This window comes from Eurypyga helias, unplaced genomic scaffold (assembly GCF_000690775.1).
Source record: "Eurypyga helias isolate BGI_N326 unplaced genomic scaffold, ASM69077v1 scaffold46086, whole genome shotgun sequence".
NCBI classification, from domain to species: Eukaryota; Metazoa; Chordata; class Aves; order Eurypygiformes; family Eurypygidae; genus Eurypyga; species Eurypyga helias.
In genome coordinates, this window is record NW_010256817.1 from 1 (window position 1) to 24508 (window position 24508).

Sequence of the window (24508 nt, forward strand, 5' to 3'; positions counted from 1 at the left end):
TTCTATGATTCTATGATTCTCCAGCAGTAAGGTGTTACACTTGGCTAGGACACCCGAGGCAGCTTCCTTTCACTGACCGGGTGCACGCTCTTATTTCCAAAGCAATCTAGTGCAAAATACAACACATACTCTCACTTGCCTCTAGCATGTTACACACACAGCCTCTTAACATATCAACCAAGAATGTTAAAGAAGGAAGGAATAGTTTTGGACCCCGTGAAAACACTACAGGATATTTCTGCAGGTACCTAGTATTCATGGTGCTCTCCTATCCCAAACAATTTTTTTTTTTGCTAGTGCAGAAGAAACAAAAGCGTAAAAATTTAAGATATATTTTAACATACAATCAGAGAGCTTACCAGAAAAACAACCCAATCTTTGTGTCTCCTTCAAAGACAAGAACTCCTGTAGGTGTTAATCCCAGGCTGTAATCGTTGCCATCTCTTGCCTAATTGCCAAAAAATAAAGATTATGTTCATTTTCATGTTTGACCCTTTATCCAAACTACTCCATTGATTAATGTAACTTATTTGCCCAGTGTTACAATTAGACACATATCTGCTTATTTTATACAACAAACACTCCTGTTATGCAATGGGTTTTTCTGGTTTGCAACCCTTCAATAAGGCTGACTGAAGTGGAAAATTAGAAGTTCCTTTATTTGTCTGTGTAATAAGGACCTCCTTGTGCAGGTCTCTGCACTTCCTTCTCCACAGGAGATCTATTCTTACTTGTAATGCTTCAGCTGGTAGCTGACTGGAGGCCAACCAATTTTAAATTAATTACTATGATTTTCACATAGCTCTTAGTCTAAATACAAACTGTAGTACATACTGCCACACCAATCACAGACTTAACACAGAGCAGATACACTTGGACTAAAGTTATACCTTCTGGAAATGTATACTATAAAATGGAATGCTGATGCAAAGCCAAATCACTTGCTACACAGTTGAGACAAGTACAATATTCCTTTCCCAACCCCCCTCAAAGCAAAACCAGCGTTTCAATGCGGGACAAAGCTGACATTATCATTCCCAAAGGTCACCATGCTGTGCTTAAACATACCTTGACTATGTGCATGTCTACACCGTACATTTCCAGCCACTTAGCTTTGTTTAAGTAGTTGGTTTCAGCCTGCGCCGGTGTTTGCCCCCTGAAATAAATTGTTTTGCTGTTAGGCAGATGACTGAAAAAGCACAGAAGGGAAAAACTCGCCTATGAGAAAAGAGGAAAAGAGGTTCCTCCAAGGCTGTGAAAAACCCCAACACTGTTGACACTTGTTCACCTTCATAAACATCAAGGTTGCTTCTGGGAAGTTTTACTCTGAAACCACTGCTGCAAGTATTATTGCATTTCAAGATTTTGTACCTCATAATTTTACTCAGACCTTTGAACAGCTCCATTTCTCACACTGTATCCTCTTACAAAATATGACAGAACCATATTAGAATTATGTTTCTGAACAAGACCACAGAAGAAGCGTCAGCAGCATCTTCTTAATACATTCTCTTCCCAGGAAAGCCAGTGCAAACAGCTGGTTAGCATACACTGGAAGATCCAGTACCTGCATTCCTTCCACTTCTCAAAAATGGCGAGTTCCATCTCTTCGGTCTGCGTAGGAACAAACCTGAACTCAGACACCAGTTCAGGGACATGTTCAGCAAGCTACAAAAGAACAGCATTGTCAAGCAACGTTCCCAATAAACACTGTGAATATTAACAGGAACTTTTACACTCTTTTCTAGTTAAACTAAAATACTAAATTTCTCCTTGTGTTCCTCCTCCTCCTCCTTCAGTCCTCCCAGTATTTGAAGTGTCACTTTTTCTGACAGGGAAATGATAGACACTGAACAAGGTCATGTGTGCACAAAAGCTCTGCATTAATTTGTACAAAGTGATATTGATGTATTCCTTAACAAGCTGCTTATAAATGGAAGTTATCAGCATCCTCAAAACCCACCTTTTCAGTTTCTTGCAGAAACTTTTCAACATTTTTATTGCTGAAGTCTACTGAGATGACAGCTGGCTAAAGTTACAATGGAATTTTGCCTTAAATTATTAAAACAAAGTATCTTGAGATTTGTAAAAAGCAAAACCAGTTAATTCTAAAAGTGAGTTTCTGGTTTTAAATTACTATAAATCCCTCTGTCCTCCTAAACTTACTCTGTGCCAGGGCACAATCATGCAGCTGTTATTTGTCCCTCTCCTTTACACCCAAGAACATAATAAACACCCTACTGGTTCAGTCAAATGGCTCATCTAGTTGACTGCTGCACGCTCACCGGGGGCCAGAAGAGATGCTATTTAGGGAGCATACTGGAGCATAGTAGTCAATGGGTGTGCCACATCAAAAGCACAAACTCTTTCTTCCACAGATGCTAACAAGTCCACCTTTTAAAGACTGATGTAGGCCTAAAATGCTGAAACTCAAGACTTAGAAACCTTTATAAAAATGTCCTGATTTTCAGAGTCACCGAGCATCCGCTCCTCCCACTGATTTCATGTGTTTCATGATGTTCATAGTCAAAATATTAGGAATAATTCTATGACTTGGAACTTGGGCGTCTGACACAGGCCAATACTTGTTCTGTTTGAAAAAAAGGAACTAGAGACGTTTGTGAAGGAAGAAAATAGTGACATTTTTGGGAAGACCTGGAAAAGTTAAAGAAATACTCACAGCATTCCATAGGTACAAAACCTACATATGAGCTGAAAACCTGTTCCTTAGATTTCTGAACACTGCAAGCATAATAATAGTCCACCCCCTCCTTTTCTTTTTTTTAATGCTGACTGAGGAAGTCTGTAGTTCTATAATAATTTACTCCCACTAAAACGCCTGCCTGTGTTGAAAGGAATGCTGTCAAAGCCAGCTTAGGTTCCAGCTGATTTAAATAAAAGTACACAGCTGTCAGACAGTAAGATTAAAGCCTTGCACAGGCCTCATTGTGGAGAGAGGGAAGAAAAGACCAGCACAAAAAGCAATGGATATACAGCCTAATTAGATCACTTTGTTTTTCCAAAAACTTATCCACTAAACCCGTATCTTAAGGCTCTAACAATGCTAATATTTTTAACTATGGAATTTATTCTAACTGTTTTCCTTTCACACAAAAGATGAGGTTAAAAAAGGCAGACATCTTTACAGTTTCATCCCAGCTCTACATCTGATCAGGGCCATTAGTAGTTCCAGCCTGAAGAACAAAATGTGTTTTGGAAAATAGCTGAAAGTGAGAATTTCAGTGACTTCATCCTGTTAACTAACTCCTGAGAAGTAAGTATATCAGCTCACTGGTTTGTGAGATGAATGTTGTGCAGAGAATGCGTGTGGCACAAACGCATGGCACATCTCCAAATTCCCTCTTCATCAGAGGACTGTACAACAGCTTTACAACAGAGGTGCTAGGATTTTTTTGTAGCCTCTAACTGGGATGAGTAAGGCCATACAACCTCCAATAAGGACCCAAAAGCCTACTCTATCAGGCATTTCTAAAACTTCAAGTCTCGCCTCTTTCTTTTGTGGTTTCTCCTTGAAACCACTGCAAACTTGACATTAGTTATCAAAACAACAGAAGACACTGGCCATGAAGATCAGTGATATATAACCTATACAAGCAACCGAAGGTCAAGACCACAGCTCTCAGAGTAGCCATGGATAACAGAGTCTCAGCTGGAATCAAAAGTTAAAGACAACTCATTAATAGAGTCTCAGATGACTCAAGCATAGTGCTGTATAGCCGAGAAAAAAATATACTATGTCACCTCTTTTGGCTGAAGGATGATCTGAAATACCAACAAGTGCAGCTCAACCATAAATGCTCAAGTACAAGCATGAGACACAGGGCACTGACATGTTTCTACAAATAAGCTGAAGTCAGAAGCTTGTGGGTTTTATATACAGGACCAAACGCAGAACCAAAACAATTCTGTACCCGGTCTGTACAACAAAAGAAAACACACAGCAGAAGCTACGCGATAAAAAGAAGTGAAGCATAATACTACAGCAAAGCAATTCAGGAAGACTGCAGACTTATCTTGTGTGAAAGTGGACAGGTTTGCACACAAGCACCTGAGAAAACAAGTTTAGGGTGAAGTTGTTTATGTTCAGAACCTCCTTGGTTTGTTTCCTGAGAAAGCGAGTAGTTTTCTATGTTCGCTCTCAGCAAAAGAACAATCAAAAAGAGCTGCATTCACTCTGGACTGCTAACGTCTGGGCAGAACCAGTTTTCCGGATATAACCAGGACAGACTAAAAGAGGTAATAAGAGTCTACACAAAGCTGTTCATGCAACTTCAACCTCCCCCGCTCATACCTACTCACCTTGCAAGTTATAAGCTGCCAACTGGACGGCTGTGTCAAAAGGACATTCCAACCTGCATAAGAGAATTGCACTGCTGAAACCTGAGCTGACACTGTAGCAAACAACTCCTATACCTGACAGACAGTGAGAAACTGCAAATGTTTGGGATAAGAAAGTGGAAAAGGATTAGTAGACTTTCAGGAAATTAGCAAGAGATAAGCACTATATTATTTAAGCATTCCTCTGCTGCTATTCATGCATAGAAAAGTAGTATTTTAGAGAAAACAACACATTAGACTACTTAGCAAAACTCATTAACTAACTAAACATGTTTAGTAACTCCTACGCTAAACATGCAGTAATTGTTTAAAAGGCTGTTTATTTGGAATACTTACTTTCCACTAAGAATATCCAGTTTCAGCTGCAGCACAAATAAATACCTGTAAGATTAAATTAGAAATAGAAGTTATTGATTAATAGTTCTAAGGCGTCACTCAGACAACAGAAGGAAGTTGCAGCCTGACAAATAAGAACATTTTCTACTCTTCACATGGGTTTTCAATACTGAATAAACTGCACTGTGGCCTTTCAAAGCTTTATCAGTTGGGTTTGTATGCTTTCCACACATTTCAAATGGCATAAACCCAAAAGTAGAAGTTGTCACGAGCTGAACCACAGCGTTGCATGGAAAAAGAAATAGGATAGCTAAGTAAACCTCCTTTTTTCTCTTCTGATCATACTTGGGCCAAGAACAACCTACATCTTCCACATTTCCTTCATTACTCATAGATTCACAATCTCCTAAGTGAATGAATATTTTAAGTCTCTCAAAAATAAATGTTCCTAATACGGATTGCTTAGTTAAAATGTAACTCAGAAAGCTCACTGCGAAGTGACCAAAAAAACCAGTTGGCTGCAGCCTTTTCAACTTGTTTACTCTTCAGAGCCAGCTGTCTTTCACTGCCTTGCTTGTTCAGTACTCGCTTAGAAACTGGCCAAATACTGAATACAAAGCTCCTATCCCTTTGGTGTGCAACACCAATCCTTCCGATCCAATACCCACACAGAGCAGCCCTCCTGCTCCGCTGTGGTACACAGCTTTCCCTAAACAAGGGAAGTAGTCTCATCAACTGAAACGCTGGCATCTGCGATGGTACCATTTGAATTGAGTACAGATGAACAGAAGCCTTATGCACAAAGCCAAGGAGGATGCTTCTGTTTCAGCATGTGCCTATGTCTCCTCATACCGAGACACAGACACAAAACAGACATTTTTCCTACAAGTCCCTTGGAAATCCACAACTACAGTACTGAAGTCTTCATTACCCCAAGCCTTTTGAACACTGGCCCCTACATGGGGAATAAATGTTTGGTACTGACCCTAGATATCAAAAGAATGAGCACAGGCCTCCAGTCTACAGCGGGTGTGACCAGTCTGCGCTTATCAGCCACATAACACTTGCAAACAATTCCGGCATACTTCCCATGCCTAGGCTGTGTTGTATGACCTCTGACTGGTGGCATCTGATGGGAAACTGGCAGAAATGTGAGCAAGCTGCACCTGTGGAAGCTGGAAAGTGGCTCCAGCTGGGTGTCCTGCTGCAAAAGGAAAAGGTGGAACCCTCAGGTGGGTAACCTGAGGAAAAGGTGGTAACCCCTGCCTAGTGACACCTACAACCCGTAGCAGAGCTCCCCTTCCCCCTGCTTCTTTACGGCATTTTACTGCGTTGAGACGGAAGAGAGACTTGCTGCTATGCTGTTCTGGGGGATTAGCTAAGCAGACAGACAGGGTTTAAAAGCCCTCAGGTTTCAGGTCTGCCCTGCTAAAACCTGTATAGCAAGGTCTGACTGGCAGAACTCAGCCAGAATGGATGAAAATATTTCATAGTGGTAGGTACTAATTGTAGGTCTGAATAAGGTTACTATTTTTAAAGACAGTTAAATGGTTATTCAGGAACATGAATGGGGAGGTAAAACATTCTTCCCAGATCGGTAGGGAAGCGTTACAGAAGAGCAGTTACAACATTACGTTACCACATGTAAATATGGAGCTGCACAGTGTACATATGGCTGTAAGGGGTAATGCTACTATAATCTCCCTAGTAGCACTCCTAGGGATTTGGCTAAAGTGCAGATCGAAGATCCTCCCAGACATAAACCTGAACAACAAAACAAATGCACTTCATGCTCTTACAAATGGCTGAAGGTATGAAGCATCTAGAGCTACCAAGAAAACAACAACTTGGCTTTGTCTCTAAAATGGATCATCAGCAGTGGTGACAACACAAGGAAACGTTGCCTTTTTCAACAGATTTATGCTACTGACAGATGGTAGGTTGTGTTGTCCTCCCAACAACCCCAAGTATGGCTCATTCCAGCATGAAATGCAGCATTATGAATGGATCTGTGACATGCTTTAGTCAAACAGAACTGCTGCTCACCTGCTACCACAATCCTACATATAGAATGCTGTCAACTCACATCTCAACGTGGTCTTAAAATACTTATTGGCCTTTTCCATAAGCTCTGCAAAGACCACAGAAGTAATGAAACAGGAACTGAACTTATTTTTGTCAAAAAGCAGCTCTACCTTGCAATTCAACGCTCTTCTGCCTAAAGAGACAGGATGACTGCATACAGCTGAAACTCAACGAAGCTTAAGATGACCAAAGAGGAATGACATCTGTTGTCTTCAGCAAAACCCTCTGTCGATTGTGCATAAGCTACTTGGATCAGTTGCCACAATTTCCAGTGAAAAATGGTGCATCAAGTAACACAGTAAACATACAGATCTCTCTCTACTAGAGCTGATTTATTTCACGAGAGCTAGATTAGAAACATTTACAAAGAGCCAAGTAAGCAAGCAGCTCTAAGGAGTTCCCCAAAATATCACGCAACTGTTTAAATAATACCATGCAAACGTTTTCCCGGCCTTATTTGGGTACCCCTCTCTCACACAAAATGCTTCTTACCTTGTCAGCTCTTCACGTAGATTGTTGGGCTCAGATGAGTAAAACTTCACACGAAAATGCAGACAATATGGGGGGCCAACTGCAAAGTAGAATTCATTCATGACAGAGGTAACAGTTACTGGGTGAGACATCTGATGTTTTATTACACAGAACCACATCACAAAACCTGACTGAAATTGGCTCTGCCCTACCACAAGGTCTTAAGGCAGGAATTCCTTTGTGACAGGGAACTGCGTGAAAAACATCAGAGCGAAAGGACACTAAAATATACAAAGGAGTTTCATACGTTACAAGTCAATCCAACAGTCATATCACATTAAGTCGACTTGTCCTGTCAAGAGCACATGAATCTAGGTTAATCCCTATATTTAAGGACTGCATCCATCACCAAGAGAGCTGTGCATCTTGGCTCTGCATTTGGCCAGTCCCTCAGGTACTCCTGTTGGTCTCTGTAATGCCTTTCCAGGGCTCTGGGAAACACCCACTGCTGACAAGTCAGGCCCCTTTATTCCACAGAAGCTTAGACATATTTTAGGGGGATTTAACAGACCCTCCTGTGGAAGAATCTTTTCTGGAAACCAAAGAGTTAATTCAGCAAAAGAATGGATTAACAGTTCTTTAAAAATGTGCAGCGCTCTGCTGATTCTTGCATTTGACAGGAGGAATTTTCTCTCTCCCGGTGCTTCCAAAACCTCTGTTGTATTAACACAGCACCACAAATCCCCGAAGACTTCCCACAGTGCAGAGCAAGGAAGCTGCTAAACAAAAATCAGCCGATGCCGCAGCTCACTCAAGCACATACCACCCAAACAGCCAGGCCACACTCAACCCTTGTGCAGCAGGTAAGGACTTGGTGGACCAAACAGAGATTCCAGCATTCAGGACTGCCCCAAGGGATGGAGGCTCCAAGACAAGGTTTTTGATAGCCAGGATAACTATCTATAACATTAAAACATCTTCAGCTGCCTTGACTCCATTTAAATGATAATTAATGAGCCTATAACATGTTTAATTAAGGGAATTAGACTAAAGAAATATGAGCTGCAGAGAGAAGAGGTCAGCAGCACCAAGCCAGTTTTTGTCACCCCTCACAGAACACTTCTCCCCACCACCCATTCCAACTCTCTGTGCCTCCTGCATATTTAATGTGAGATCCCAAGAGAAAACAGAAAGGACACTTACTTTTAACTTGCTTTTTAATGCTTTTTGTGTTGTCCAACCAATGCTGAAAAATAAATTACTTTCATTGAATTTTCAATAAAGTCTCTCAGAAAGAACAAAAAGAGGAAGAAACCCCTATTTGTTAGTGAAGACCATGTTGGAATAGCAAGCAGTTCATTAAAACAATCTCATCCAAACCTTTCACAATCCACAGCGCTCTCAGTGCTCACTGGAGATCCTTTCACTCAAAGTTTGTAATGCAAAACGTCAGTTTTGAACAACACAAACATCCTGTAGTACCTTATATAAAGCCAATCTCCAAGAAAGCATCATCTACAAACAGAAGATGTACTGGCAATCCACTTGAATTACTAAAATTTTCATCCTGTCCAAACAAACACTTAATTCACATGTTAGTAGGTCGGCCAGTGACAATGTGACGGAGCTCATAACTGCAGACTCTGGCACTCAGCCGTGCGTGATGTTTACTTGGGGTGGGAGGGGAGAGACAAAGTAAATATTGTTGGCATTCAGGCATTTGCTTTAGATGACTCACGTGTAGTAACAGCAAAGCTGTCAATGTCCGAACATAAAGGTCAGGTCTACACAATTCTCCAAAACCTATTCATAGGTGACACTGTAGCAACTGTCACATGGGAGGACAGAAGTTACTGCCTCACCTACTAATGCTAATTATAAGCTATATACTGGACGTGAAGCCAAAATAATGATTTCAATTACACTGTGTACAACAGCACGTGAAAAATAAGCTATAGATGGCAGGCTGAGACAAACATTTACGCATATACGCCAAGCTCCCTAAAATAATTGCATATACTCCCACTGCTGAAGGGTTTTTACCAGAAATTCACGCTGGAAAGGTAACATACAGCAGTAGAAACCTACTTCTAAGTGCCACGCGTAGCAAACAGCTCCCTCCTCCAAAGGAGGTGACTCAGTTAAAACAAACACAGCACCCTATTCACTGTAATTGCACCAACTCAACAGCCAGAGCAAACTCCCCAGTACACCATGTCCTGCATGGCTCACAATGCCCAGGTAACACCACCTCATTTGATCAATCCCAAACGGCACCTTGCACCTAAAACAGATGAATTACATACTTAGGAACACTCCTTTCGTTAAACTACGTGCCATGGAGGTCACAGCAGGCTCCATGGAGGACAGAAAAGCAACAGGGCTATGAGAAAGAACCGGTATTTTCAGGTTGTGATGCCAAGTGCAAACACATTCCTGTCTTCACAGCAGCCCTGCCTTCTGCAGAGTATGTTTAACGTCAGGCTGTAATACAGCCAGGATCTGCAGCGATCAATATACTAACTGCAGAGGGAACAACTGAACCACCTACTGCTGCTGTGCACACAGCTGAAAATGCTCTCTTATCTATTAAAGCAAAGTAGCTACAGAAAGCTATCTGGAAAGTAGCTAATATCTTTAAAATAAAGCAGGAAGCATAAGGAAAAAGTAAGGCAAATATTTATGTCAACTTTGCTTACACTAACAGAGAAACTGCACTGAGCAATTTCTTTGTATCGTTTTCTTAAAGAAACAAACAATCTCTCTTCCTATTCCATAAACTCACTTGCTGTAAGAGACAATTTACTTACTCCTTCCTCCACCATAAAAATATACAAAGTACCCACTTGGAGGCTGCCAGGTGATTTAGACACAGGAATAGCAGAGCGCCCTTTCTCGGCTGCAGGATGGGCTGTGCACGCCTGTTTCATCTCCCTCCTGTTTTCTCTCATCTCCTCCACATTCCACGGGAAGGCAAGTGAGAGGCCCGCGACAGGCACTGATAGCGTTTTGCTCCGCTCCACTCCTACCACCCCTGCCTGCAGGAGTTCCGGCTGAACGGAAAGGGTACCCGTGGAGAAGGGAAACAGAACTGCCTCTAAATGGAGGGGGAAAAACCAAACCAAAACAAAAAAACCCCAAATCAACACAGGCATGGACACACACAGACGTCAGGAAACTTAGGATTTATTCCAAGTGATTAAGATGGAATTCAAGTGGTCCTGGCAAAACGTTTACATTTTGATGAGAGTTTGCTCAGCACAGCCTACTGCTGAAATCCAGAGATAAAGTTTGCTAAACAAAAAGCAATACAACAGCCTGCACAGAGTACTGGAAGTCCCTACTAAAAGTTTCCTGCTTCAGAAATTGAAAACCAACCAACCAAAATCCCAACCAAATACCCTGCAACATTTCAAGAAGGTTGGGTAAACAAGTTTTTTTAGTAAGACAGTGAGGCTAAAACTGGTCCCACACTTCATGGAATTGATGGGTGCATACTTAGTGCAATGCTATACAGATAATTTTCAGCATTAAGCACTACATTACACAAAACCACCAGAGTAACAAACCAATGTGCTGCCCAATTCCATCAGGAAAAGCAAGTATTTGATGCTTGCAACCTGTATCTCAGAAGTGGAAATTCACCACTTGTAAAGTGTTCAGTGCCTCCTCACTAGAAAACTCTCTCCAGCATCACTAGAGGAAAAGCCAAACAGCCCAACAGGTTAACAGCAATCCTCATCTTTTGTGTCACTGGACTGTTCCTTGTCAGCCTGAATCAGTTACTCAAATTAACAACAGCCTGTTCCCATGGCTGCCAGACTAATGGATGGTGAACAAATAAACCCTTTTGCCATCTCCCGCCTCTTACTTGTGTGTGGAATCCATTCCTAACCATCAGGCTAGCAACGAACACAGAAGTTAGACGAAAAAGACAGTTCTTTCACTTCACTGCTAGTATTTGAATCCTAAAATCCAAAGTGTCAGGAAGAATTTTTGCATTACCTGGGTTCCCCCACACCCCAGTACATCCTAAACTGAAACACCTAATTACAAATCACTTCAGCAGCTCAAAAAAAGGAAAAAAGCCATCCTTTCACTGATCAAAATGAACCTATTGAAAAACTCATTTGTACCTAAACCAAACAGGGAAATCCTCAGTTTTTTATACAACTACAGGCTGATAGTCTGCCAGTGGTTTTTATGTCAGGTGCAACTAGCTAGTAAGGTAATATACGTAGATTTGAATTGGGTAGCAGAGAGATTACCTCCTCCAGAGCCAGTGGACAGTTCTGTCCAGAGTAAGGGACTGGATTCTTACGCTTTTTACTTAACAGCTCTCCTGAATAATTTTTGACAAGACACTTGATTAGTCTCCCTCTGTTTCCAGCTGCAGATTGGGTTTCTGCTAGAATGTGTCAGCTCCTCTATGCAAGAAGGGCTGCTATCACAGTAGTTCTTCATTTCTTCAAGCAATTACCTCTGGCTGTGTTCAGCTCTTCTGGCAAAATGCAATCTTTTCTGCTTTCATTTACAGACTATCACTGAAGTCCAGTTTAAACAGATTGTTATCTCTACTCTGTCTCTTTTCAGTCACACATAGTTAAGAAAAGGAAGCAAACTAAGTTTGAAATCGTTTGTACCTGGTAGAGAGTGCAGTATCAAAAACCCCAATCAGGTGCTGTCTGGATTGGAATTAACAATTTGCTGGATAAAAGCAAGCCATGAGCCACTGCTGAGGCAGAAAAGATTAACCCTTATTTCCCCATTTTGAGATGAAATTACATTACTTGCTAGCAGAACAGTAACAGGAAATGTTTCCCATACAGATAGTCTCACCAGTTATAACTAACCCACTGTGAAGTCTTACATGATCCTAGAAGCACATGAAAATACTTCAGAAGCCACAAGGCAGAAATTGAGTTAGGATATGTAGAACATACGGGTTACTTTTTTCTTGAGGCAAAAAGATAAATGCAATTGAGTCAGTCACTACCAAGACTCAACATCCTAGACTCTGCGTGCTTAACACAGCTAACACGATTTTTATCAATGTAAAATGGGATGCAATGGGCCGTGTTCTAATTTCAGTTGGTAGGAGGCATGCACGCTTCTGAGTGACAGCCCTCCTTCCGTCAGCGTAACAGTCTTTCTCCTTAGTGCCTGTTCGGCAAGAGGTTTGAGACCACTTTCACTACTAGAACTGCAACCCAGCAGCACCCAAACCTGCTAGCCATGGTTTGCTTCAGATTGAACATACATTACCCTCTCCAAAGAGAATGCTCTCTGCAATTACTACCTAAGCATAAACCTCGACAGCAACAATTTTGAAAGGAAGCCATCAGGTTGTAAGCGTGCTTTGGGGTGGGCAGCACTGTGTCCAAAGCTGTCAGCTTTAAAGATTCAAGCTTTGGGAGCTGGAACAGTTAAGATGTCTAAAACCAGCACACCCTCAAAATGTTCCAGACATAGACCCTCCCAGAAGTAAAGGGATATATGTGACTGCCTCCATGTTCTATGCTGACCTTGAACAAGGTGTATTTCTGATAGAAGTATCTCAGGTATTTAGCTCGGCATCAGCTATCTACGCTTCCACTCAGCCATCCTAATCATGAAGTAATTCTGAAGGGGACTTGAAACACAGAAACCATTACATCTAACATATAAGATCAACGTACAAAGTATGAAATCTGAGATATTCTACCTGGGGGTGTTGGGATAAGCGAATACTGGTTTAAATTACAGGGATGCAGGACAAAGACCAAAATCCACTCCTTGTCTAACGCCTCACGTAACTTGCAGCTGTCCTTGTGGGTAGGATTAAGTACGTGGCCATAGGAAGTACCTATATGAAACTGCACAGCCCTCAAGTGAAGAACTGTGATGCTTCTGACAGACCATGCTCTGCTTCTGTTTTCAGTAGAGGTCACGGTTTTACAAGCACACAACAAACTTCACAAACAAACTCAGGCTTGCAAGAACCCTTACTCAAACTGTACATACAGACACACCGATACCCTCCAAGAAATTTTTAGTTGCGGGTCTGAGCCACAATGGATTTGAGCAAATCAAAGGTATGTGCCTCTTGCCAAGGTTACTTCCCAAGCAGACATTAGTAAGGTGACTTTTGCTGACAATAAAGTGACAGCATTGTCAAAGGAGAACTTTCTCCCCTTTGTAGAGCAATGAAGGGCCAAAGCCCACACTCGAGTCTTGCCCCGTCCTCTCCGCATGAGCAGCGTCAAGCAGTTCTACATGATGTGCCAGGCTCTGGGTTCCTACCCGCCAGCCTGCCTCATGGCAGCAGAAGGTGTGACAGGGACAGGTGAAAGACGAGAGAACAGCGTTGTCATCTCTTAGAGTGCCAGAGGTGGAATACAGCTTGGGGTCATTTAAACTACCACACCACAGAGCTTCTGCACAAAACTCGACTCAAAAAAAGGCAGCTTTCTTATGGCATTTCAAGGTTTAACTTTTAGACTGTTGTTTATAAAAATAAAAAAGCAAGCACGCTACTCACCGCGACTTGGGCGGAATCCATGAACCTTAAACCAAAGTAGTCACTTTCTATAAGGTCCAGATGATACATGATCTGTTCAAACAGGAGCTGGCCTTTGGCTTTTTTCTGAAAATATAAAAGGATTTAGTACTTAGCAGGTACACTTACAGCAGCATCTACCTTCTAGGCATATTTTACATTGTAATTCCCAAAGTAAGAGAATCCTAAAATTAAGCTTCTGCAAACAAACTGTGGATTTTTTCTTTTTTCCTCATCTTTCTGCATGGCTGTTTTTCTTAAAGGCAAATGTACATCCCACAAGAAACACACACAGTAGCCTTAAAGGACTTGCATAACCTTTGTTTATGGAAAAAGTCCACACTGACCTGCTCAACAGAGTGTTAAAACATCACTGTTCCCTTTACGCCTTCCTTACTCACTGAAGTTCAACAGAACTAGAAATATAGCTAGCACAATTGCAGTAACTAATGCACTGGAACATTTTCAGAGCAAAGTAGAGCAAATCACTTGCAAATTTACTACGGTATGACATCGAGGCAATTCACCAGTTCAGGAGCAAGTAGTAAAGCATATTGAATTAGGATATAGCATTGCATTATCAAGTGCTTTTAACAACTGCCAGAAACAGTCTGGGGTAAACAACTTTAACAAACAGTACTTCGATAACACATTTAAAAAAGTAAATTCATAAAACTCACTTATAGGTGCAAAAAGCCACCGCATCTGCTCATACATAATTTAAGAAAAAAACCTCAGCTCTAGCCCCAAGTAAACATTCTACAGTGATGATCTGAAAAATTAAACAGTTGTTTTTAAAGAGAAGGCATGTAAATAGCACTGGGCAGCTTCTACACAACATGCATTTTCCATGCCATGACTTCGTTTATAGTAATACACTGAAAGAAATGCTTAACAGTAATACCTTTAATGCCTAAATGCAATAAAAATGCATTAATATATTAGCAGGTGAGCAGACAAGTCACAGTGTTACAAAGAAATATTTTTAAATGCAAAGAAATGCAGACAGCATTTCTGCTTACTCGGCAAGCAGTTTAAGGATTTCTCTGTTTCCATAATGTTATCATCTTGCAGTCTTTTATCTTAATATTTATACATTCACCACCTGAGAAATGGGCTAACTTTTTAAGCTTTTTTTTTTAGTAGGCTACTAATTAGCAGACTTAGTCCACCTCTCAAAATTCCAGGCCAGCCAGAATTCTTATTCTCAGAAATCATCTGGATTAATCACTGAATAATATCCACATAGGTAAAGCAGCATGCATAATTTTTGCCACCTTACTCTCCCCTAACATTGTTGTCATGGTTTAACTCCAGGCAGCAATAAATATCCAAATATTTCGTATTCGGCTTTGCAACCATAATCACTGGTTTACTTGATGTGTCAGTTAAATTCAACATGACTTTACACAGCACAAAGCAAATCTCAGAAAAATCTGTAAACTAAATAACCATGGGAGAACTTGCTTAGGCAAGTTTATTTCCAAGCATTAGGGGAAGTAGGGGGAACAGAAGGCAGTTACACCACCAGGCAACTTTACATACATACACACAGCATCTACAAAACGTGTGATGAAAATGCCAAGATGTAGACCTCATCCAACTTGTTCAGGGTGCTTTTTCTGTTGACTTCAAGAAAACGTACTTCTCAGGCTATAGCAGATTTATTAAACACCACCAAGACTCTCCTAACAGAAGCCTTAAAGCAAATTGCCTACATACAAACCCACATATTTCTTCCACTGCTTGAGCCTGTCACCTCTTTCTTGAAAGAGCAAGGCATGGAACTGTTAAAATTTCCTCTCAGCACAGGCTATCTTCTGCTTAACAGTAAGATAATACTAACACAAGTGAAATCAATTCAGCATTCGCAACAGCAAAACTAGAAAAATGCTTTATCTTGCATGAAGCTTTCCACAGCACATCTAAAACTAGAGGAAAATCTCCCCTTATTGAGCGGAACATTTTAGATCCTTCTCAATTCCTCAGTACGTGATCTTTTAGAACTGTAATTAACCAGTGAGCCAAATTCCCTCCCGGGGACAGGCAATGAAGCACTGTAACTCAAGTCTGGAAATTACTACACATACTCAGACCACCAAAACTTATTTTTGTTCAAAATTCTACAGCATCAAATTCGTTTCAGAGCGCATTCACCATTTTGGTAATCTCAGCAAAGGACTCAAAGATTAAGTGCACCCAGACTGACTAATGTGGGGGAAAGTCCTTGAAGAACAGCACTGGAGCAGCTGTGGAAAGATTCTCTAAGGGGCCACTGCTTGTTTTCTGACTTAAATCACCAGGGCTGTCAACATGGAATTAATTATGCAGTACTTTGCATACGAGTGAAACCATCGGTGGCTGTATTTGGTGCAAGTCAGCAAGTTTCACACCTGTTTAATGTTAAACTCAAATACTTTCTTAAAGCCTTACTGAAGTCCTTCGTCCTTATATTTAAATAAATGGCAACCAAATATATTACTGCTCTGTGACCAGTTATAGTTTGTTTGTATTCAATAAAACTGCTATCTCAACTGTTTTCAAACGGCATAGCAAAGATACATTTCTATTACATTTTCTAGTGAAAAACTACCCTAACTCTCTAATGGCAAGATTCAACTTAAATGACATTTTTAACCTGCTGTTACCCCATGCTTCTTCACATCCCCCCCCCCTTTTTTTTTTCTCCTTGCAGCAGAGCTCAGGTTCCTCTCAAAGGACAACTATTTTCAACCTGCTTAATGGTTACTGATGAACTATTAATGACTCCACTCACAAGCCAGTGGCTGGTCCTCCCCTCGGGGCACAAATTAAACTACTCATGGGTTCGTAATTCTGTAAAACTTGACTACTTGGTTTTACACAGTTTGGCATGCTCTGCTGGAAGCAACAGCAAACATCTCACAACAGGATAAGCTACCGCTGAACTGGGACACTTAAATAAAGTATCATTTCTATAGGGCAAGTCATCTACTGGTTTTGACACACTTTGGAATGAGATAAAAGCATCTTTTGATGGCTTTGTATGAACTGTGTGCATGTCCCCCGCATGGAAGGGCTGTTCCCAACTGTGTCCTAGTGACATCTCATGCTGCTCTCAACCGCAATTGCGGGCTGAGTAGGTGTTGGGCTGGGTACAGCCTCACGCCAGCAAGCTGCCCTGTCCCTTCAACGGCCGGGACGAGGGGATGGGGAGACATTCACCTCTGCTCAGGCATCTCAGCCACGGCCTAAAACCAGAAAGGCAGAGCTTATACCCTTTTCTCAGGGTCTCAGAGGTGAAGGTCTTCTCAGGGACACGCGTTCAAGCCAGCAGCCACTCCACAACTGGCCCGTGCGATGCAAACGCCGTTCAGTGCCGCAGCGCTGGTGGGGCCAGAGGCTGACCGGGGGCTGGGAGGGCACCGGCTGCATCCCTCACGTTAAGGCTTTTATCAGGGTTTCAATCACAGACAAGTGCTTCAAGCTTTCAAAACTTGGGGGCGGGAAAAAAAAAAAAGCAAAACTCCCACCTAATGAATTTTCTAAAATAGTTATCAGGACAGTATTTTTCTCCTCTTTATTTCTTCTCTTTGTGAAGAAAACGAGATGCCTACATAAGGTAACTCTGAAACAGAGATGAATAGGCTTTACCTTCATAGGACTCATAACCGCTTGTGTCTGCAGCTGTATTTGTCAGAAGATTTCTTCAAATGATTATGTTAATATTGCTTATTAACCCTCCCTTCCTGTTTTTTGTCAGCCCATTAGCAGGGTTACCATTCATATTTATACCAGCTTCCTCAGAAATTCCCCATTTACCCCCCTCCCCGGAGAGCTAGGGACAACTATTCAGGATTTACAGCTACCCAGTTGCTAGGATATCCCTTATGCACATTTGCAGACCATGGCAGTGAGGACCAGCAGAGGAGCCTGTCCAGAAGTTAATCCTTCTCCCAAATGACACACTGCAAAAAAAACAGCCATGAGAAAGCTCCAACAGTGAACTTTAAAAGCGTTCATCTCAATGTCATTAAAATAATATCGATAGTTTACACCATTATGGTTTTCTGGAGAACTGGAGGGTTAAAATCCTTTATCTTTACAAAAGCAGTGTACTGAGTAAAAAGCCCTGCAGGCTGCAGAGTAATTTCGACTTCCAGACAGAGTTTATCAATCCTCCTATTTACTCAACCTCTACCAAATATAGGAAGATAAGCATTTAGGATTAAACATTTTGTGCTGTTATTCTCTGGACAAAGAAAAAGGCATCTCCCAAAAATCTGTACAAAGAATCAATTTCAATACCCAACATAACAGTATGTTTATTACAGTACTACACAGAAGGATTTACAGTACTGCGCTCAGGCTTATTGATCCTCTGTGTAAAAAGACAGACTCAAAACACTCATCAGTTTGTTTTGCCAGAAGTCTCTTATTTTTCCTCTCCCACAAAGTTTGTATATTCTGGTTACATATTTGATTTAATTCATTTCTGCATCTATTCCCTAATGTTCTTCCCGATACAGAATATATCCAAACTGCTTGTCCAGCATTAATTCAGAGATAGAATACTTTCCCCCAGTATATTCTCAAACATTTCAGTCTGATTTGGTGTTTCACCTGCAGGTTTATCAGGAGTTATCTGCCAAGAGCATGAGAGATTCTGACTGAACTCTCTGCAGGGACAGTTCAGCAGGAAAGCAGGGCTTCAGAAAAAATCCGCTATTACGCCCTGAGTTCAGAATGAGAAACCTTCGGGCAACTACAGCAGCCCCATCCCCAGAAACAGCGCTGGCCAAACACACTGCTCTGCCAGCAGCTGCAGTTGGCTTCCAACTGCTCCCTTCCTGCCTGCCTTTCCAACCGCACCAGGGCACCGTGCACCCCAGTAAGCCTGAAATGTCCCCCCTCTGCCAGCGCTACCCCAAAAGGGCCGACTCCCAGCCCGGCTCAGGACAGGCACAGTCTGTGGTTCTGCTGCTGCTCGGAGCCGCTGGGACACCTCACGCTGTACTACGTGTCTTCCCTTCAATCGCAATGCCTATTTAAGTCTTGGCACCCCAGGAAGCACTGGATCAACCCGCACTACGGCTTGGGCCCCCTTACCCCGCACAGACAGCACCTCTGCTTTGCAACGCTCGGCTCAGGATTGATTCTTCCGGTTTTGGTTCTCTAAAGGTCTTTCAGTAGTTCAAGTAAAGAGTCAAAAACATTTCAATAGTTTAAGACAAAGAACATCTGTGAAAAAAGTTTTAATCTAAACCATTAGAGTCTTAACACACATGTGCAAATGTTTGTTTACGCATCCCGTTTGTCAGCTGAGATTTATTCTGAAGTTTTAAAAGCCAGCCTTGAACACCAAGGCTACTCCTGTTATTTGATGACCGATTTGCCAACATTTTTAGCATTACGAGATTCTCTTTTAATCAGCATCTGGGCCACAGACAGCATTCTGTATTCCGTATTTACACCTAACAAATATTTAGCAAGTATCCACAAACATTCTACAAGCTTTAAAAAAACCCCAGAGTGGATTACTGAGCAAAACCAACTACCCCCATACATCTCTGACCTTGTAGGCAGATCAACACAGACCATCTACCTTCACACAAAAAGCCATCGGCACTCGGTAACAGTTTGCTGGCAATGTTTGTGGCATTCCAGATAGATTCCTTTATTTTATTTAAAATAATCACTACAAATAATAGTCCTTTCCATTTTATTTTGTAAGCATTACTCCAAAACTGTACGCAGCTTAGCTAATTCCTGCTAAAGTTCCGCAGATGGACTGGTTTATACAAGACCTTGCTTTAATGATACTTCATTATAAGGACAAAAACATCTCATTTTGCAATCTCCATATTAAATTTCATGCATGTTTAATTAAGTAATATTTTAAGATGAAAAACTACTCAGACTGCATCCATTCTCATGATTTGTCTTTCACCTTATACCGCTAGGAAGCTTTTGCCTAAAACTTAGGTTGCACATACAGAAACTGGAATACAATTAATGCTCTATTATCCATGAGAAGATTATGTAAATTGTGGGTTAAGCAGGGTCACTTTTTTTTTTTTAAACAAAACACCCTGGCTTCCACAAGTACAGTGTTGCTTCTATAAGACCCTACACTTACTATCTGTTGCTGCTGTAAAGCTGACGTTCCTCCACAGAAAGCTATCCACAATTTTTAAAGAAGTTGCATCTTCCAAGTGCATCCCTGTAATTTACTTCACATTATCTATCCTACTATTTTCCCCCTTTATCTAGGTTATCTTTTCCCTCTCCCAGTCATTACTGTGAATAGCACAGAACTGACTATCTCTACAACAAATAATCAAGTCTTAGATCTTCCAGTTTAAAACTCCTCTGGAGCACTCAGGTACCCAAAACTGCACTTAATTTTAAATTCTTGGCAAACATTTTTGTTCACAAGTATTTCACAAGCTGTTGGCGACTCCAACTTAAAAGAGCTTTCAAGGAAAAACACTGCTAGGACACCCCCCCCAACCTGCCTTTCCCACAAACCACAACCACCGGAAGAGCCAGTATTCCAGCTGTTGAGGGCTTCCCTTAGGAGCCCAGGTGGGTATGACTGGGCTGATGGAGTCTTCAGGTAATAAACCAGGAGTGTTCATGGCTTTTTAGAATTCCAGAGATGCAGTAGGGGAAGATGGAGTTTAGTTTCACATGGGAACAGGATTAAAAGTAAGATGGGAGATGTCAGCAAAATAGAATTCTTGTCCTCCCACCGCTCATCCCACTGAGCAAACATCCCACTCACGGATCTTAATCAGGTGAAAAAGCACAAACCAACTTTTGTCCAAGTTGAACTCAAGGTAAGTTAACAGTAAAACAGCATGTGTGATGAACAACAGCACAGTTAACAGACACCATATATTTTATAAAAACTTCTCATGGATTAAAAAAAAAAAGCTTCTTAGTGAAATATTAAGCACACGATAAACCTGTCGAAATCACTGAATGCATTTGGACAAAAATAAGAATTCAAGAAAGTGGTAACAGACGAGGAAAACTACCAGGTCGAAGCACAAGTTTAGAATCTGAGGTGAAGGTGGGGAAAACACACCCCATCCCTTTCCATCTGCCCCAAAAGCCCACTGACACGGCACACGAAGTTCACGCCTCCCACGCTGAACGTAGCACAGTGACAGTAAACAGTTATGTGTAACGCCACTATCCTTCCGCCATTGACATGGCTGTGAAATCAGTAGATTCTTAAAAAGAACCCGGTCTGTGTACTCCACAGGACTGCAGCCTGGATGAACAGTCCAAGCCAGGCAGTTTTGTAATTAAAAACAACAGAAGAAATAGAAAACTGGACAGATTAAGTGGTTTGACAGACACCATAGATAAGATCAGTGGACAAAAAGCAGAGTTACTCCTCAAATCCTGGCTCTGTGTTTAATAAATTAAATCTCAACTGCACCCTTCACAACATGCCCTTTCTGTCTCACTGTCAATACTTGTAAAAACATCAGGCCCTGCTGCTTACGAAGACTCTGAAAGACATTTGGATTACATGATAACGTTCCCTGTGATTGGGTGTAATTTTTTTTTTTTTTAAAAAAAAACAGAAATTCAGCTATCTCAGATTCAATTATATGAATGACCGTAACTCCAGAACACGCTTCTTTCAGTAGCAAAGTCCCTGTAAGGTTAAGCAGGCATAAGCCTGATACCGCTTGCCAATGATTCTTCACCACATTTGGGGAGGCACATGGGGAACCAGATTGGAGAATCGCTCCAACTGGAAACATAACAAAATCATACCGATTATTTTCAGCCACAGCATTTTCTTGCCTAGCTGCCAAAAAAACTGTTTCTTCTGCCAAGGGGTATGTGAAAACAAGGACAAATGCAATAATGAAAGCAAATCTTTTCTTCTTGTGGCAGCAACAACTTATGCCACCGTGAAGTATTTGTGTAGCCGTGGATTAAAAAAGCTCCAGCATTCATTCCAGCCAAGGAAACCCTTTCTCTGGCCGAACTAACCCTGTTTGCTGAGTGATTCAGTCTTAAGAAACACTTACTGTTTGGTTTTTTAAATAAATCAGTTTCACAGAAGTTGGGCTGACAATGGGATTGTGCACAACCGAACTGGCAGACCTGAGGGCACCTCTGAGATAACAAGAGTTCATTTTAAACGTGCTGCCACAGTAACAGAACCAGTCCTGGAAAATGCTGAAAGAGGAGGATGATTCTCCAGCAAAGGTTTTGTAAACGAAAAAAAAAATCTCTCTCTCTATATATATACACACACACACTTTGAATTTAGCTTTAGATTGTAGAAAGCAATGTTGTTTTACCAGGATTTTGTACCTTCCCCTTTAGACCCTGTCCCGTCCTCCCCCCTTTTTTTCTTCCCCTTTCAGAGTCAACCCCGAAATAGGAACGATGCAAGTGGTGACACAAGAATAAACACATTAAGGAGTTTAAAAGGAGATTAAATTAATTTTAATTTATTGTATTTTAATCACCAAAGGAACCGGTCCACGTCAGTCACTGACGATACTGTAATTACTGCATCTAGCTATGCAGATTCAGCATACTTGTTTCCTGCTACCCAGATGCCCACAGACAAGGCTCACAGAGAAAGAAAGCAAGGGTGAAAAAAGTGTCCCGTAGAAATAGTTACTACTGCACCCCGACCCAAGTTTTATAGTCCAGATGGCAGGTCACGACACCTCTTCAGGATCAATTTATGCCCTTCAAAGCCTTAGAAATTTTGTTAGAGGTGCCAGGAATTTGCCTACAGAGCCAACTCCAAAGATCACTGCTCTGGTTATGTGGAAACACCAATTTAAACTTGAGTACTTTTTAAGTGTAACTCTTGCTATAAAGTGTTTGTGGGCATTCCTAAACATCCTAGGCACCAAGCAGCACTAGATAGCTTCATTAGTTTTCAGCAATGTACGAGTGAGTTTTACTGCCCTCTATAAACACCTATCTGTACAGTAATTTCACAAATAAAGATGCCAAACCATTTCTTTAAATCTAGATTACTTGGGGTACTGGATAACAAAAAAGTTATTTCCCCTCGCTGTGTCAACACCGCCACTCAATACTCCTAACAAGCTGAGCCTTCCTCAGCCTAGCTAACATCATTAACACTCTAGAATTGTGCTTAAAATAAGAAAAGCAGGAAATAAAAGCCATTTCAAGTACAGCTGCTCTGCATGCTCTTCTAGCCAGCAGCTCCAACATCTGCACAACTGTTACCACAGCCAAATCCTACAGAACTAGTCAGAAGGTCTCCCAGATCCACGGCTTCCTAAATCAGCTCTGAGCTCAAAACAAGTCACTAAAACTATAACACATGGCAATGGAAAAACAGCACAACACTTCTCTTCCTACTGTTCATCCTGTTGGCAAAACCAGGTGTATAAGCAGAGCAGAACATACACATGTATATTAAGGGAGCTTTAGAAATGTAAAACAGTGGCTAACACCTCATTCCCAATAAAGCACTATGCTATGAGACAATCCCTGCTATATAATCTGCCCTGAGGAGGGGAAGTAGAATTCTTCTCATCCCCTCCCCTCTCAAGTTAGTTAGTGTTACTAACTGCATCCACCCCAAAACAAAATCAAAACAAACAAAACCCAAAGAGACGTCACTGGTACTACTTCTGCTTAACCTCCTCCTCAACAGAGTTACACCAAAAGATTTATCACCCTTCTCGAGATGCATACATCGCTCATCGAAAAGAAAATGCAATTCATCCAAAACATATCCTAAGTGAAACCCTGGCACGCTAGAAAGTGTTCAGTGTCTAAGGCACAAGAACAAAACACTCCAGAGTCAGTGAATAACAAAGTTAACTATTCCTTCAGTACCTTTTTGCAAACATTAACTTAGTGGATGTCAAGTCACAGGGTTGGTTGCTACAACACTCACAGGTTTCACCTCTGCCTCTACCTAACTCGTAAACAGCAAAGAGCACGAACAGATTGACACAAGCCGACTGTATTTAAAAACAAGCTTGCATCACTCCTACCGGTAAGTCCACGCTGACATCTGTTCCGTCCAGCAGCGCTACTCGGCAAGTAATGATGGATTTCGCGTCCCCAGCCGCAGGGATGTGGGTCGCAGCTCTTTGGGCCTCTCTCAGCCGTTCCTTCTCCGCATGCTTACGCATAGACCGCCGACCAAGGGTTCGACGGAAAAAGCTCAGCATCGTTGCTGTGAAATCCAAGACAGGAAAAGAACATGCTAATGTTAATTTTTCATGGAAAAAAAGAAAAATAGAAGACCGATTTGAACATTCTTAGAAAGCGCCAGATTCTGATTAAGAACTGTTAGAGATTCAAACTGCTCTTTTACTCATTTGGAATTAAAATACACACACTCTTCAGTTACTTTGGAAAAATTCAGGTAGTTGGGGTGACTTTTGGGACAACCTGAAAGTACATTAGGGCAAAAACCAGCGATGACATCATATGATTAATTGCAATCTTTCATTAACGCAAATACTACTGCCCTATGCAATGAAACCACGACGTTCTCTCCCAAGTCGGAGAGCAACTAAGACCGACACACGGCCGCCCGCTTCCCTGGCCGACCCACTCCATCCCTCTCGTCCGAAATAAGTTACAAACGGCGCTCCCTGCCCCAGAACTTCGCCTGCAGACCCGGGACTCCGAGGCTCTGCAGGCAGGCGAGCGACTTTCGGCCTCGGCGGCTCCCGCCCCGCTCCGGCCACGGCTGGGCCG

The 24508-nt window shown here is 41.7% G+C and overlaps 1 protein-coding gene across 1 annotated transcript; it reads right to left on the reverse strand.

Moving 5' to 3' along the window:
- Window positions 1–355: 355 nt before the first annotated feature.
- Window positions 356–23973, reverse strand: LOC104511248 (band 4.1-like protein 5). Its single transcript, XM_010153781.1, is given in 9 exon segments — window positions 356–448; window positions 1069–1156; window positions 1568–1668; window positions 4292–4373; window positions 4696–4740; window positions 7273–7351; window positions 8455–8497; window positions 13772–13876; window positions 23794–23973. Coding segments are annotated over 9 exon segments (816 nt in total).
- Window positions 23974–24508: the final 535 nt, after the last annotated feature.